General features: G+C 36.8%; 1 protein-coding gene across 3 annotated transcripts in view; it reads right to left on the bottom strand.

Annotated features, from left to right (window-relative positions):
• negr1 (neuronal growth regulator 1) overlaps nucleotides 1-17,037 on the bottom strand; it is a 198,308-nt gene that overhangs the window by 37,186 nt on the left and 144,085 nt on the right. For 2 of the 3 annotated variants that reach the window (XM_064333388.1, XM_064333390.1), the window contains exons 5-7: nucleotides 16,733-16,853; nucleotides 8,223-8,371; nucleotides 1,418-1,459 (exon numbers count right to left, since the gene is read on the bottom strand). In XM_064333388.1, coding sequence (XP_064189458.1) covers nucleotides 1,418-1,459; nucleotides 8,223-8,371; nucleotides 16,733-16,853 — 312 coding nt within the window. The remainder of the gene's footprint in view (nucleotides 1-1,417; nucleotides 1,460-8,222; nucleotides 8,372-16,732; nucleotides 16,854-17,037) is intronic. The other variant, XM_064333389.1, reaches the window with a different exon arrangement.

The raw sequence follows: 17,037 nt of genomic DNA on the forward strand, positions 1-17,037 counted from the left end.
GGACTGAATAAAGGTTGTCAGACCAGCTTTGATTTTGAACCTTGAAAGAAATACTGTACTGTACCACAAAAGTGCTGTTATCTTAATAACCAGTTTTTTGGTGCCTTTCTTTCAATAATTTCCCAAAGCTTAACATTCAACAGATGAAATCATGTCACCAACTCCGCCTAATTAACTTGCTGATTAATTAGGTTATGCAGTGTTCATGCCATAGTAAAATTGCTCAAGCATATCATGGTCAGTCAGGAATGATCAATTAAGCACACTAATGAAAAATAAAACATATCAATAAAAAAAATAACAACATGAATATTTGACTTTATCTTAACAACACATACATGCATTATAAGAGTTCTCAGTCTTTTAACAAATGATCTATTTAAGAGCGCTGACTGTATGTACTGGGAATTCCAGTTATCAGGAATCATTAAAAATTCCATAGCAAGGAGCTGTACTCTCGGCATTGTAAAATTAACCATAACGACAAATTTGAACATTACAAAACAAAAAAAGTGGGATGTCGAGTTAGTGTATCTTATTGATTGATACTGCACCGTTGCCCTCGACCGTGAAATTGTCATTTGTTCTGCAAGCATTTTACCAAATAAAATAAAGGGTTGCACACTGTTAGGGAGCTGATTTCTACTTGCACTTTGATGGAACCCCCACTGCTAATTGTATTCATTTGAAATAAACAGGTAAGGGATGCAGGAGAGGACATGCTCATACAGAGCCATGTATTGATGTAATGGAACACTGGACAGATTGAAAATCCTATGAAGCAGGATGGAGTTTTTTTTTTTTTTTTTTTTTCGCTCAGTCTCAGTCTCCACGTTTCCTTGTGTGTGTGTGAAAGCTTAAGCAGAACAATGTAACCAGTCGGGCAGTTACATTTCCTGATTTGTAGATTTGTACAGTACAGCTGAGATGCAGCATAACAGTGAAAGAAAGAAAAAAAAATGAGCAAAACTATTTATTGGCGACGGAGGCTGCTTCCCTGAGAAGAGAAATTGCAAGGGAGCCACTGAACAGAGCAAACAGAATTACAATAGCCGCGTATCAATATTCCGCCCTTCATGCAGATTGCACTTAGCATAGACGGAATGACAGAGCCAGAGAGAAGCTGTCAGCGTTTAGAAAGCACTGGTCTCAGAGCCACAAATGACAGTCACGCCAATGACATAACACTGCTCTGTGGGAGGGTGCTGGTGGTGATGCGCGTGATGAAACGGCTGCCAACATTGAATAAAACTCAAAAAGAAGAGGTAAACAAACAAAAACGACACAGAAAGCTGTACACCAGCAGGCATCCCAGCCAGTCAAGAGGAAAGAATTGGAATGGTAGAGAGATTTTCAGGTTAGTGTACAGAGGACCCCAAGATGCTGGTTTGCGTACAGCACAATACCATATACTGACCTGGGCTTGAAACAGGACTAGTTGTGGTAGGTTCAATAATTGCTACAGGGGAAAAAAGGGGAAGGAAAAAGAAGAGGACATTCATGTATTATTAACATAATGGAGACGCAAAAGAAAATTTAACATGCAAAGACAGAAGACGGGGAATGAGAACATAAATACAGTATTGTGTCTGGCGGCTATCCTGTTATATCTTGGGGGAAAAAAAATGTTTTGCTTTATTTGCTTTCATTATATGTATCTTTTTTATGGTTTTGTTTTGTGCTATGACTCTAAAAAGAGTAAAGGAAAACCGTCTAGGATGCACTGTAGAATTTAGTTCAGATGTTCTGAAACTCCTGAGGACCCAATCTATTATAAAATTAAGGCTATGGAAAATATGTGTCGCAGGTCTTCAATTTTTTCTCTTAAGTTATTTTAATACATTGCAGGTTTGTCTCATTGAGAATGATGGTTTGCACACCTGGCTGTAGACCACGGGTGCTGAGGACGCACTAATGCCAAAATAAAAAAAATAAAAAAAAATAAATAAATAAAAAAAATAAATAAAAATAAAATAAATAAATAAATAAATAAATAAATAAAAACTCCACAACACTGTGCTTGCAACTTATTGACTGAAGTGACTTACATTTTGAACATTTTTGCCCATCGTCATTTTACTCAATAAGTTGCAAGCTCATCAAGTGCCTTGTCTTTGAACTTTTAATTTCTCACAAACAATATAGTTTCAGCAACTCGGTGTATGCAATTTTTCTGCCCTGATTTATATCTTTATTTCTAGGGAAATATTTCTATTTATTCAGTATGTCTCAAATAAATCCACCAGTCATTTAAAATATTCTAAAATGTAACCTTTTTCTGCAGGAATAACTTGCCATGTAGCGCATTCTTAAAATGAATGCATCAGTTGGTCTTACTGATTCAAATCCTCTGATGTCCAGATAGAACATTTATTTTTCATGGTATCCAATAAACAGCATATGCAGTGTGTCTCCAGGACTTGGTTTGAGAACTCTTGACTTAAGGCTTCATATAAAAAAATAATAAATATAAATTATATATTTTCAAAAGCTTGATGTTTTGCATATGTTGTAGTAACATATCACCAAGCTTCATTTATCAACACATGCTGTGAAACCTTTCTTTCAAAATTCTTTTCAGTACTTATAATGATTATTTTTAGGCTCCCTTTGGCATTGTGATTTACTTCTTAATTTATTTATTAGCTATTTTGTACATTACATTGATTGGTAGTAGTCATACTGCATGTACTTCATTTAAACTATTTTTGGTTCACTTTACTGTGCTTTAGACTCTCCCACTCATTGTACACAAATCATTACAAGTGCTGATAATTCTCCACAGGAGTTGTTTTTTGTTGTTAGTCCAGTGTTCCTTTTCAAGATACCGAATTGCAATTCATTATGTATTGACAGTGGGCCACATTGCACATTGATTAATCATACGGTACTGCTCCATTGCATAGCTTTACTTTCATCTGATTGAGTTAGGATCTAAGTGTTCATTTTGCTGTTTGTACTGTTTGTACCTGCAAGTTCATGTGACACTGCACAGCAGGTAAGCCACTGAAAGATATGCCCAAATAATCACCTGACTTCAACATATTAATGACCTGACATAAGACAGGGCTTAATGGCTTTTACCCAGTTATCTTCTGGTTTTCACCCGGCTCAATTTCATGCAAATCACAAGTTTTCAATAATCAGGATTAGAGATGACCAGAATTCTCTCTGTTCTATAGTGAAAAAATGAAGCTCTCCTCAATTAGCACACATGGCTACGTTTTAACCCCCACAGGCTGCCCGTTAATCAAATTAAAATAATTTAAGTTGAATTGTAGATATCATGCAAATTTTTTAATTTCCTTATGCCTTTTTAGGGTCAGGCCTACAAAGGGAAATGTTTTAAGAAATCAAAATGATAGATCCAGAAGCCTCATGACTTTTATCCTTCCGATGGAAAAGTATATATCTCACTGATGCTATACCCTATGAATTATTTTCAAACTAAAATAAGCCTACAGAAGTATTTTGAAATGGAAAATTTCAGCACATGAATTTTGCAAATCATTGAGGTTTCCATCAAGCGATCCATCTTCCCCCACAAGAACAAGAGCAAAATCTCTTCTGAAACAGGAATATGTCTATTTAAAGGGCAAGTTTGGTCAAATTCTATAATTAGACATGTTTTGTACAATAGCCTACATAATAGCATGACTGAGAGAACAGCTATACAGCATTTTATGTAACTCAATGAAAGCTGCTAATTATGTTTGTTTGGAAACTCCTTAGGTGATTTTCAAAGGCACAAGAAGTCCATTTGGAAATGTACTTCATACAGGTAAATACAGTATATGTGTTATTTTCCATGACAAAATAATGTTAAGAAATATTGCTCCATTAACTTTTGTAAATGCGTCAGACTTATGACTGCTGGACTTAAGCCCTCCAATACCAGTCTCTTATCTGTGAATAAAAATATGTACAAATACATTTAATACATTTAAATGTATTTGTACATATTCTCTTATCTGTGAATAAAAATATGTACAAATACATTTAGTAAATTTCACAACGCATACAAATTCTACATTTTGACCACATTTCTCATTCGCGGGATGTTGTTCTATGGAGTAAATCTAAAATATTAACTTGGAGTTGGAGACCACAAGCCAGATATACCTCTTAGCAACTACATGCTATTAATATCAGAGCAGTGAATAAAAGCCAATAGACCAAACACATTTCACTGGGTTAGTAGTTGAAACAAGAAAATAAACACAATTATAAACATGAAATATCTAATTAAACACACAAAAAATCCCTTTGACCCTGTTTGTATATTTTTACTGCAAACTTTGTAAACTCCACATTCTCCAAAAATATGCACTGAAACCAGAGAAAAAGTAGCAAATAAAAAATGTGATGTGAACGGAATACCAAATGGTAGAAATGATATTTTCTGTAGAAATTAATGTAATTAAACACCTTTAAAATTATAAGCGTGCCGATATGAATATTAATGGATCACGAAGAACCCTATTATTGCTAATGGTCCTTCAGTTTTCTTCCCGTAAAAGAGAGCCTGAAGTTATTTTTTCCCCCCCTGCGAATCAGTACTACCTGCTTTAAAATGCCACTTTGAGGAATGCTATATTTCTAACTAACTTTGAATCTCACATGCCCATGCTCACGCACCTCCCCTCTTTTGGTTTAGGGCATACAGCAAAATCTGAGTCATATTGTATTTTATAATTTTATAATTGTCCTCTGCCCCTACTTGTGAAACAGAGTGCATTATGTACTCAGAAATGTAATTTTGTATTGTAATATCATGTCATTTTTCCTCTTCATATAGAAAAGACCACACAAAATGATTGACTTCAAAATGTATATTTGCATTCATTCAACTTGATCAAAATAACCAATGCATGTGCAGTTAACAAGCTACTGTCTGTGAAAATGAGCTTTATTATGTTGCATGAGTGACAATGCTAGATGAACTATTGGCATACATCAATACTGGAATAAAAATGTTAATTTGCACTACATTGAATATAGAATGTCTTTCACAGAATGGATGTCAAAATGAGAAATTTTTGGTCATGTAACAGAATGGGTTTTAATTGACTTGACTAGTAATGCAATATGAGGTTGGGATACAGAGATTATCTTACCACTCTCTCTCTCTCTCTCTCTCTCTCTCACACACACACACACACACGTATATAATGTGTGCGTGTGTGTGTGTGTGTGTACATGTGGCTGACATAATTTGTTATTCTCCTCTGTTGCATTGCATGCTTTTCTTTCCCTTCCCATTATCCCCTAGGCTTCCATAAAGCTGATTCATCCAAAAGTCTTCATTTGCATTTCAGCAACACTTCCTACAACAAATGCAGCTCGACGGGGAGCATGCTGTCAACGGATCGCTTCACAGCTCTCGCAATCAAAAATCCAAAGGACAAAAAGCAAAAAAAAACAAAAAAAAAAACACATATCCACATCCAAGACAGTCCTTGCTGGAAGTTATAAATAGCACACGTATGTTCATCTGGTCGTGAACATCTAAAAGATTGTATTATGCTCAGAAGCAGGGTGAAGCAGAAGCCTTTCTAATTTCTCTCATCAGAAATGCAAAGAAATACAAAAATAATAAGAAACAGAGCCCTCAGAGGGTTCACTACATGCCTGGTCAAACTAGAAAGTGTGTCATGTTATCGCAATGTTATATCGTTGGAGGTTGTTTTTACTATATGTGACGAAACAATTACATATTCTGAGCCTGGGTAAATGCTTTTTGAAAAATGCTCCTTGGTTTTGTCAGTAACAGATTAACATCATAATCGTTGGTGACAGTATCACTGGTAGCATATCCTGCATGGTGAGAACAATGCAATAAACCCATTTTTTAAATTCAGGAATGTATACTGTTTGTCTTCAAATGTCATGTGAATACTGTTTTACAGCTGGTACTCTTAGTATCTTTAGTTGTTCATAGATCTACGCACCAAGACACAGGGACGGTCACAGAGAGGCAGCCGAGACACAGTGTCAGATGGCGAGACATGAGGAGATGACATGTACAACACAGCTGTTTGATAAGCATGACAAACGAACAAATCACTCATTAGCCATCGACCAGCGAAGCTTTAGCTGTTGAGGATGCATCCGCACAGAGCAAAGAAACGGCTACTCTCAGCTGTCAGCATGTCTCCTTTCATTTCATTTCGGTGTAGTGCAAAGATGTGCACTGAGGTATGGTCAACATAACAATGAGACAGAAAAGTGTGGCTGTCTTCGGTTGGAAGGGAAATTCAGAGGTGCTGGGATGAAACTGTATGGCTTTGTCACACAGTTAGTTCAAAGTTAATCTATGTTTGTGAGCTCTGACTTCAGATTTTCAAACAAGTCATTGGACAGACACAGAACGGACCACAACATGCGAGACAACCCAAAATAGTCATTTTGCATTGAGTATCTGAGAACAAGATACAACACAAGTGCTTGTCATGCCAAAGTTTTATATTGCCTGAGAGAACAGTAAACAGGTCCAGTTAAATGTAGTTCATGATGCTGCAGAGCTTTTTCTTAAACAAACAATAATTTATCAACCGCTAGTCATCTGTCATATAATGACTCAGCATTTACAATGGTGCACAGACATTTAATGAACTTCAGCTGAGAAGAACCACTGGAAAAACACACAGGCACACACATGCATACACACACACACACACACACACATACACACACAAAATGATTTCCCTAGTATTTCACAGAATAGCGCAGTAAATTCTAAGGAGCTGAAATGCAGCTAATCCTCATAAGACGAGTTTAAGTAAACAGTGCCCTTGGAAAAAACAAGACTGTTTTTCACTTCAAGAGATGATAAACACAGGCTTATTTTCCATCCTAAAACCAATTATTATAAACTCTGACTCAAGCATACAGATCGTAGTGATATTATGTAGTATTTTATTCATTTCTAGAGGTGAAGCAAAGTAAACAATTCATAATACACATCACACAACAGCATTTACTTACATAAGTAATATGTAAAATTCCTCATATGGAGTTGTAATGAGTACATTTGACAACTATAACAAATATAACACATCAACATATCAGTAAAACCAATTTCTGGTGACACATAGTTGCTTGCATATATATATATATATATATATATATATATATCATGTGCATTGACTGGTATTAAAATAACAATTCCAACTCATCCACAATAATTGTTGTTTCTGTCATTTGTTATTTGTGCAAGTTCTTGAGTGTCTGTTCTGCAGAAATTGCTTGCCATTTGTCATTTAAGAACACCATAATTTATTCAATTTTCACTAGCATTCTTCTCAAAATAAGAGTCCACATCTCTTTTGGATCAGAGCATCTTCTAATAGGTATTAAAATGAATTGGGGGTATTGTAGTCACACAATAATTCAAGTGCATTAAAACCCTGCTTTTGAAAATTCTTTGATGTTGTTCTTTGTGCGTTTAATAGCAGGGGAGTCCAGCTGTCCCTGCATGTTGTATGTTATTAAGTAGTACAGCGTTAAGACACTATTACTACACAATTTTCTATTATCAAGTCCTTAAAAACATCTCATAAATGTGTCAAAATATCCAGTATGTTGGGGTATGTAGCTAATATGAACTGAAGTTCAATCATATATAAAACAATTTGCATTATTCTATTAATGGAAACTAAGATTCTATAGACACTGCTGCTGGAACACACCACTAATCCACTGAGAAAAAATAAATAAATCACTGACTCACATTGAAGCAGGAAGAGACACACACACAGACACACACACACGTGTGCACGTATACACACGCACACACACACACACACACATACACACACCATACCACCAATGTAGTTCTTTCATTCTTTAAATGCAGCTAGCATTAGCATTTGTTCCTAGACCTGAAGATTCAGGTGGTCCTATGTGTTTTACCTGTCCATCTCAGTGAAAGATGAAGACCAGAAACTTGTGGATAACCACAGCACTCTCCTGCTCCAAAGTTTATACATGCCTTTTAAGAATCCAAAGGACCATCAATCCATCAAAATGACCTCCATGTAATGTATACTTATAATAAATGCACAACAAAATACAACTATGGTGACAACGCATACTCACTTGGTCACAAATAACTGACAAGTCAAACCATTACCATTCCATAAAAAGCTGCATTGCTTAAAAATAAATACACTATCACCATGGAGACGAGTCAGCATTGAATTAATATCCTTGTTACTTACGGATCAGTGGCAGACTAGCGTTGGCCTTTCCTAATTCGTTGGCTGCCACGCATGTGTAGTTACCATAGCCGTCCTCTGTCATGTTGGTCATGGAGAGAACTGATCTGGAACTGAGGTTCTTGATATCAATTCCTTGACCCTTAGTAAGCCTGAAGTGAAACAAAAATAAAGCATGCTGTTTTTAGAATTTTGGTATTTTTTTCCATATGTGTGCCAGTCACCAATTTTCTGTATGTATGTATGCACACAGAAAATTAGGTCAACTGTTGACTTTATGTATGTGCAGAGCATGTGTGAGGGTGTGTATATGTACGTGCGTCTGTGCATGCAAGTGCGTTTGGCCATGTGCACCACGTATGTGCACAAGTGTGCAAGGGATACATAATACACAAAAGCACCTCTCACTTTAACACGATGCAGTTATCCATTTAAATAGTGGATAACATTTGTAATACCTTTCAATTAACGGATGGATACAGCGCACATAGTACACCAATCTATAGAATGAATTCAAAATACAGGGGCCTCACATTTAAAGAACGGATGCCTCGCAGCGAAACCTTACTTAAACAAAGCATATAATACATGTACACGACCCTGAAAAGTCAAATGGAGACAAAAGGGAAGGTACTTCTACCTGCTACATAGTAGGATTAAACTTTTATTTGAAGCCCAAGAACATGATGTAAATTTTGGTTTTGGGATGACCAAAACAAATTTCATACTGCTTTGTTGGAGTTAAATATTTATTTAAACAGGTTTTTGAACAATATTCATCGTCTGGAACAACAACATCCATCACATTTCTGCATTCCGCTGATAAAGCCTGTCTATAGGACAACATTCGCAATAAGCAGATTAAACAAAATCTGTCATTTTGTCTGCAAAGGAATGGCTATTTTTTTGTAAGACAATTTTACATACTGTATAGGGAGACCCACTATAAGTTCCTGATCAGTAATGTGAATTATTTCTATAGTTTGCATATTCTGTTTATGGTGAGTTATAAAACTGCAAATGGTTTCTCTCACCCCATGAAAAGAGGCTCTAAATTTATGTCTACAGCTTGACATCAGTCTAAAAAACCCTCTTTATGTAGCTGTCTTGGTCCATGAAGTTGCAAGTTGGTGGCCAAAAAAAATCCAGTATACTCCAAAACACAGGGAATAAGGCAATTCAGACAATATGAAATTACATACCTTTCCAATAAAGTTAGAATTTTATAAAGTGATTTCTGCTGTGATGCAGAAATGCGAACTTTGTAAAATGTCAGAGGCTGACATTAGTTTGAAGTCACGGTGTGCCCGACCACCATTAAACATACATTTTCCTTTTTCCACTAAAACAATAAGTCAGCAGCCATGGATGCTTTCTAAAGATGTTGAGTGAGTTCTCCCTCTATGTGACTAAGTGAGGTATTCTTTGTTGATATCGTGATATCAGTGATTCTCCACACACTGTGACTTAAACTGAAAGACAGTGACTCCCTTCTGTGATAGATTTGTAGGGTGGCTGGATAAATGAAGAATGTAGATAACCCATGTTGTGGGAGATATTTCACTGTGAATTTTCTTCTATATTTTACTGTAATTCTGTATACAGTAGAATCTCAGTGATATGAACTCTTCAGGAATGCTTGTGCTTTGAGAATGTTCGTGAACTTTTAACTCTGAAAATTAAAAGGCTCTAATAATTTTAATAATTTGTTTATTTATCCATCCATCCATCCATTATCTATACCCGCTTATCCTGGTCAGGGTCGCAGGGGGTGCTGGAGCCTATCCCAGTGTGCATTGGGCAAGAGGCAGGAATACACCCGGGACAGGCCACCAATCTATCGCAGGGCACACACACCATTCACTCACACACTCATACCTATGGGCAATTTAGAGTCTCCAATTAGCCTACCTGCATGTCTTTGGACTGTGGGAGGAAACCGGAGTACCCGGAGGAAACCCACGCAAACACGGGGAACACATGCACACTCCACACAGTTTGTCTGCCCATCAGTAGAACATGTTTTTCATTCTACCAGAAAATTCTCAGCTCACTTCTCAGCTTTTTTGGGTATAAGCACACACCCAGAAATACTGGATATTTCTGGCATTTTGTGTATACCTGAGACCTGTGACAACAAATCTGAACTTGACCTGGACCTGAATAGCAATTTAAAATTCTGCACCTGAGCCCGCTCAGGTATTTGGAATCCAGATTCTGGTAGCCTGATGAAGATGTCTAGCGCACACACTTTCATGCAGACAGGGATGCTTTTTAAGATCATAATACCTACGTTTACTGAGTATGAGTCATCACCCAATGGTTTTGGGAGTAATAATATATAACATATAGCATGGCCTTCTCAGTGTGAGTCAGGTTAATATCTGAACTCAACTCTGTATTCGTGAAATATTCCGGAATGACAACTGAGATGCCTGAGACAGCATTTTCCACATCCATCTACTAAGTTAGAGTTGATTTTATCATGGAGCAGTGATGTTGTAATCTTTCTGCAGAATTGCAGATGTTGGTAGAAAGATTACATGTTCATGCTGTACAGGCGGTAATGGCCAGATGTGGTGGCCCAACACTATCTATATGTATTTTATGCCAACAGCACAGGTCAAGCAAACTATCACTAAGATATTTTGATGACGAAAATTAATGTATTCATATATTCTTTCATTAATTGTTTTGCACTCACCTAGGAGTATTTCAACGGTGGTTGGCTGTGTACTAATTTTCCATTCAAAACATTTTTATTTCTAATACACAGTACCAGGGTGTACTCTCTCATGTGCACATGTTTTTATGTTTTTCAGGAAAGGAGTAGGACTGAAGATAATACAGCCATTGTAGCTCACAGCATGTCCCAAAAAACATGAAAGGTTGACAGTGGCAAAAGTGTGGAGGGAAGAGACATAGAAAATGTCAATGCTATTTCACTGGGAAGACTGGGAGACCCAGTAATTGAAGCTAAATGTCATATAACAACTCTAAGTCAAAGAAAGGTAACATATATTTCAAAAAACATTATTCACTGGAAGAGAAGAAGAAACAATTGCACAACTCAAAGCCTTTGATGCTTGAATATTATAGCAAATAAGAAAAAACTATTTGCATTTGTGTATGTCTGCCTACTGTTAGGTATGAAAACAGTTTTTCCTTATCTGCTTGAATATTATAGCAGACATCACATACTGTAATAGTTATTATTCCACCTGAAATAAACACCGCTAATTAAGGGAAGTCAGACTGACACATCACATTGTAAAATTCGATTATATTCTACACATTTAAATGAGTAAATGATGCAGATAGGGCTTACTAACAAAGCAGTGATAACAATGAATTGTTTCCCCCCGGTGACACCAGCAAAGCATGCAAACCCAGCTCTTCATGGGTAGCCTCTACACTGCCAGTTATCACAATTGCCTTTTAAACAATAAAATAACGAGACATAGAACAATGATGCTAGTAGGAATAGGATCAAATGTTTATGTAATACCTGGCTGTATAAATGGCATGTTCTAAATCACTGCAATTTACAGTACACAGTAAGTTGTACTGTAAGTTGTAAAACAGTATACAGTGAGTAAGTAAGTTAGGCCACCAGTTTGTCTCCCCTAGTTTTCTTGAATGGTACTTCAGTCTTCCACTAGCTAGTGGTTACAACAGCCTCTTCGTCAAGACCCTTCTCAAACAATTATCCCATTTGCATCACCTCAGTAATTTAAGTTGATAAAGTAATTGGCACTAATTAAGCACAGACGATGATTGACAGTGATGTTTATAAGGGACTCTCATATGTTAAATTCAGTCTGATTACTTACCACCGTGGACATGCTGTGGTATTTTTAAATGTTGTACAGGGGCATGCAGGGGCATGGGAAAATGCCAAATTAAAAATGACAGCAGTTATATAGCATTTAACTTGCTCAAAAACATTAAATAAAATAAAAAATCATGATTAAGCTAATTTACATGGTCTTTAATCAAGACCTGAAGTAGAATCAGGTGTCTCAGGCTAAAATAAAATAAAAAAATAAAAAAACATGCTTTATATGGATTCATTTTTCTTTTTACTGCAGTGACAGTCAGTCTTGGTCCCAGGAAGTCACAGATTCTGTTGGTTTTTGTTTTAAAAAAAAATTAAGATCAGTAGCTGATTCAGACCCAAGAAACAAGGTGACCTGATTTAACTGTGTAATCAACAGCTTTAACTAATCAATTGCTGTGCTACTGAAGTAACAATGGAAGCCAGCAGACCCTGCAGATCTCCAGGACCAGTGAGGAGTGAGGATCACTAGGTCAAAGACATGCTTTTCACAGGATTTACACTTCCTCCATGTGTTTCTTTCTGACTTTCCCCATAACAGATAAACAAATTCTGTTTTTTAAACATAAAACTCAATTGTACGATTATTCACTTGACTGTGCCATTAGAGTGTCTATGGGGCCCCCTGGAGGACAACCATTGAAATTCAAGTTTTAATCCCTACTGGTCACATGGTAAACTGGTGGCCCTACTTATAAGGCAATACAACTCAGTAATATTAATTCAATAAAAATGTGAAAGTTTTCCATATTTTTATATTTTTATTCTTACCTTGCATTTTAATTAAATGTTTGTGTAACTCCTTCAACCTGGTAAGAACATTCTTAGAATGTAAGGCAATCAGTGTAGATTCAAGTGCTGGTCCTTGAATTTAAATACCAAATTACTGCCATTAACCATAATTTACCCACTCCTAAAGAGCGCAATTTGAATCATCAGTTCATATAGCGCTAATTGTAATTATAGGGTGCATTCGTTTTTTTTCTTTTTTTATTGTTAAGGTGGCACATCACTATGTTTCTAGTGTGTTTACTTGAATTCACGACCTGGCTCAAGTGAGTGTACATATAAAAAGTTTGCTTTCCATTTTACTTTAAGAAATTAGAAAATGTATGACACCTGTGTAACATATTATTTGTACACCTTTATGTGTATTTTGTATGGAAAATGTCTTTCCCAAGGCAATAAAAAAAAAAAAAATCTTTTTAAGCACAATGTATGATGCTTAAAATAATTTGTCTATATGCTTTACGCAAGTGTAGACTACTGTACAGTAAATGATTATTATGAGGACTTCAAAACGGTCTCTTTATGACCACAGCTTTATAACTATTATCACATTCAAACTGTGCAAGATACAGTGGCTGTCACATTTAACATCACATTAAATCTATACATGCTTGAAGACAGGTAAAGTTACACCCAAACAAAGTTATTTAGAACGAACAGAATGTCTAATATTGGTCTACTTGATATGCTATTGCCTCCAAGGCATCTCTTTGAAGTGCCATGCTATTTTCCTTTCAAGACTGGCTTGAAAGTGATAAACTTTAAATTTAGAAATGAATAATGTAATTAGAAATCATTCAGAACACTATTGTTGCAAACCTTAAGGGTATCGTTTGATGGCACCATGGAATTAAAGCTGTGCCAGCATTTTTTACTGGGGAAAACTGCCAGATGTTTTGATGTATTTTGGACAGTACTATTATTTATTTAATCACTCAGAAAAATGTCCTGGGATCAACTCCCCAAAATCATTCTCATTGTAATGAGAATGATTTTGAACACGGTGGGATTAGTTCATGTTAAAACATGGGCAAAGGTCATCAGACAAAACCAGGTAAACTTGCACATTTGCTTGCATTAAAGTACACTTTCAAGAATTACAACATTCATTAACATTTAACTTACTGTAATCACTGTATATAAAAAGCATATAATTCTTGATCAAGCTTGGCTCTCTTTGCCCTACTGGAGAGTATAACAGAAGAACCTTCCAGATCTTTATTTTCTGATTATTTCTGGGAATTATCCAACATATGAACAAAACAAAAAAATTCTGTGTGTGTTCATAGGAGGTCTTGGTTTTGCTTTTCAAACATGGACATTTCTAACTGGCAAATGATGCTGAAAATGTCAGTGTCACACTCCTCAAACCAATGAGCACTAGCTTGTACTCCGCGGACAAGAAATTGGCACATTAACACCCTCTCTGCAGGTAAGAAACACTTTATCATGTGGGGAAGATTATTGCCTTGTTAAAGTACCTTTAATAAATGCCTTTTAACAGTGCAAGCGAAGGGAAATACACCCCCCGCAGTTAAGAGAACCACCTGAGCCCTTCACCATTAAAACACTGTTGTACGTCCAGTCGTTTTATTCACTACCTGCGTGTTCCATAAGAAATCTGACCTGCATATGTAGCAAAGGCATATATTATTCATGAACTCCCACAAATTTTTGGAGCCGAAGAGGGGTAACGTGGTGCGGTCTGTAGGGCAGCTAACACTCGCCAGTGCGCACATGTGCCCACATGAGCAGCGGTTTGATTCCCACCCTGGCACCTTCTCAGCGATGGTTCATCCATCACCCAAGTTGAAGCCCAAACGTGATGCCATGGGCTATAATTAACCAACTAATACCCTGCAACACATACTGTATCTGTAACAAGGGAGATGGGGTGGAGACTATGTGCTACCATTATAATATGTGGCCAAATTTAGTTTTCTCAGAATAAATGAGTTGCAGACCCTTTTTTCTTCACTGTCCTCCATAAATTTATGCAGATCGAGTGCTTTGAATGACTTCCTTGTGTAGCTGATGGGTCTGAGTCTGCTATACATAGTATATTTATTACAAGGACGGATTGCATCATACATTATTACTAATAATAAAACTGTAACCCATGTTAAATTGCATGGTCTCTATGTATAGACAAGCCTCTGGGAAGAAGCAAAAACATTTGTGTTCTTACAGTGTCATCTAAAATTATTTATGCACTTGATTAACAAAAAAGGCTATAAATACTAATACTAGTATTATTGTACTTATAAATTCTACTTCAATAACGATTTGATGGAATCAACCAAAACAACAATTTTTCAAATGACAAATTCATTTCCAACATAAATCTGTGTCTTGCATACTCACACCACTGTTTTAGAGCAATTGTTTTAGTATAAAAGAACATCATTTCATTTTTTTGAGTGCTCATTGCCTGTATTGCTTATTTTACATAGCCTTCCTCACACACCTGGAAGGTACTGTATATTAAGAGGGCCCATGACATTGCTTGTATAAAGCACATGCCATGCTTTACACCACATATCACAGCTTACTAGCACAAGTAAATATTAAAACACATTTTTCAAAAGAGAAGTGAGTTCCCAGTTGAGTTCTTCCTGACACATGCTACAAGATGGGGCTGTGATATCTCAGACAACCAGGTAATCCTAATACCGCAGCTTTTAATGCATACGCATTTATATGTTTTTCAACTGTTTTAGCCACTTCTTATCTCACAATTTGGAACACCCAGCTGTATTTGTAGGCATATTGCTGCAAATGTCACCACAGACCTCAGTTTGAGTGCACAAACAGGCATGGGTCTCCAGCTTCTACTGACTACCCAGCCCATTGGCTGAGCTGCACTGAATGAGTGCAATTCATGTTTAGACTCCCCAGTAGACAGGATGGAGCTTTTCTGTGGCACTACTGAAGAGTCAGACTCAGCATCATGGATTAAAGCAAATTTATAGTAAGGCAATGCATGATCATTGGCACTGGCGATTATCACATTTGATGGTCGGTTACCGCTTTTAGTTTATACAATAGTAGAGCGACAGATGATTTGTAGTCATCACTATCATCATTATGCCCATGGCTGAGACTTAAATTGCATTGAACTTTGACTCTATTGCTGGCTCAGTTGGTGTGACAATATTATAAGTGAACGTTCATATCTCCTGTAATTATCTTTAGCGAAGCATGACATCATCAACTAGCCTAACCTTTCAATAAATAAAATGGAAGATCACACATTTGTTGAGAGTTTAATAAACAAACTTACAATGTTTCGTGCCTGTATGCTGCCAACAAGAAAGATGTCAATAATGACTCCACTTTGGCGATGAGTTCTTAACGGTTACATGTTTATACATTTTATGAGCGACAACATTCGATATCAGAGTCAAGCGATAATGGAACACTGGTAACAATGCTGCAATATCCATCGGCCAAATATACGGTGCCTAACCGGCCTTTATACAGTGAGGCTGCACTGAGAGCCGGTGCTTTATAGGGAAAATAATGCTTAAAATTTTGACCAGTCCAAAGCAATGACAGTTCCCTGTTTGCATTTTTGTAGATTTCTAACTGTTCAAAACCAAATAAACCTACCATTTTACATCTTGAAACTGAGCTGCAGTATTCTGATAGATCTGTTAGACTGGGTTCATGATGGTACTCAGATTGATACAAAATTAAGAAGGGCACAGCAATCAGAAATACACCTCCACACACTTCAAGTTTCAAATGCCAGATTCATGATTTAATGACTTTCCCCAGTCTGCTTCTTGCTGATTTGTACACAGTTGTTTTACAGACTCAAACTTTGCTGCAACGTCATTGCGTCTGCGAAAACACAGTAAACAGTAAATCAAAAAGGACTTACTTTTTATCGCCTTTGTACCACTCGAATACCGGTGTGGGTACAGCTGCTGCCTCGCATCTCAGCAGAGCGGTCCGGCCCCGGCCCACTCCAGCAGACTTTATTTCACGTATTTCTGGCGCAACTGTCACGGCACAAAAAGTAACAAGAACATTTTTAAGCACATGAAATACGAATGCAATTCTGCAAGTAAAACTATTATACTGGCCAGGAGAAATCCGCTTCACGGTTTTCATTCATAACACACATTGCTGGGCACAGATTGCGACTTTTGTGCAAATCTCATGCCATTCCACAGTGTGCGGTTG

The sequence above is a fragment of the Anguilla rostrata genome, chromosome 4 (assembly GCF_018555375.3).
Source record: "Anguilla rostrata isolate EN2019 chromosome 4, ASM1855537v3, whole genome shotgun sequence".
NCBI classification, from domain to species: Eukaryota; Metazoa; Chordata; class Actinopteri; order Anguilliformes; family Anguillidae; genus Anguilla; species Anguilla rostrata.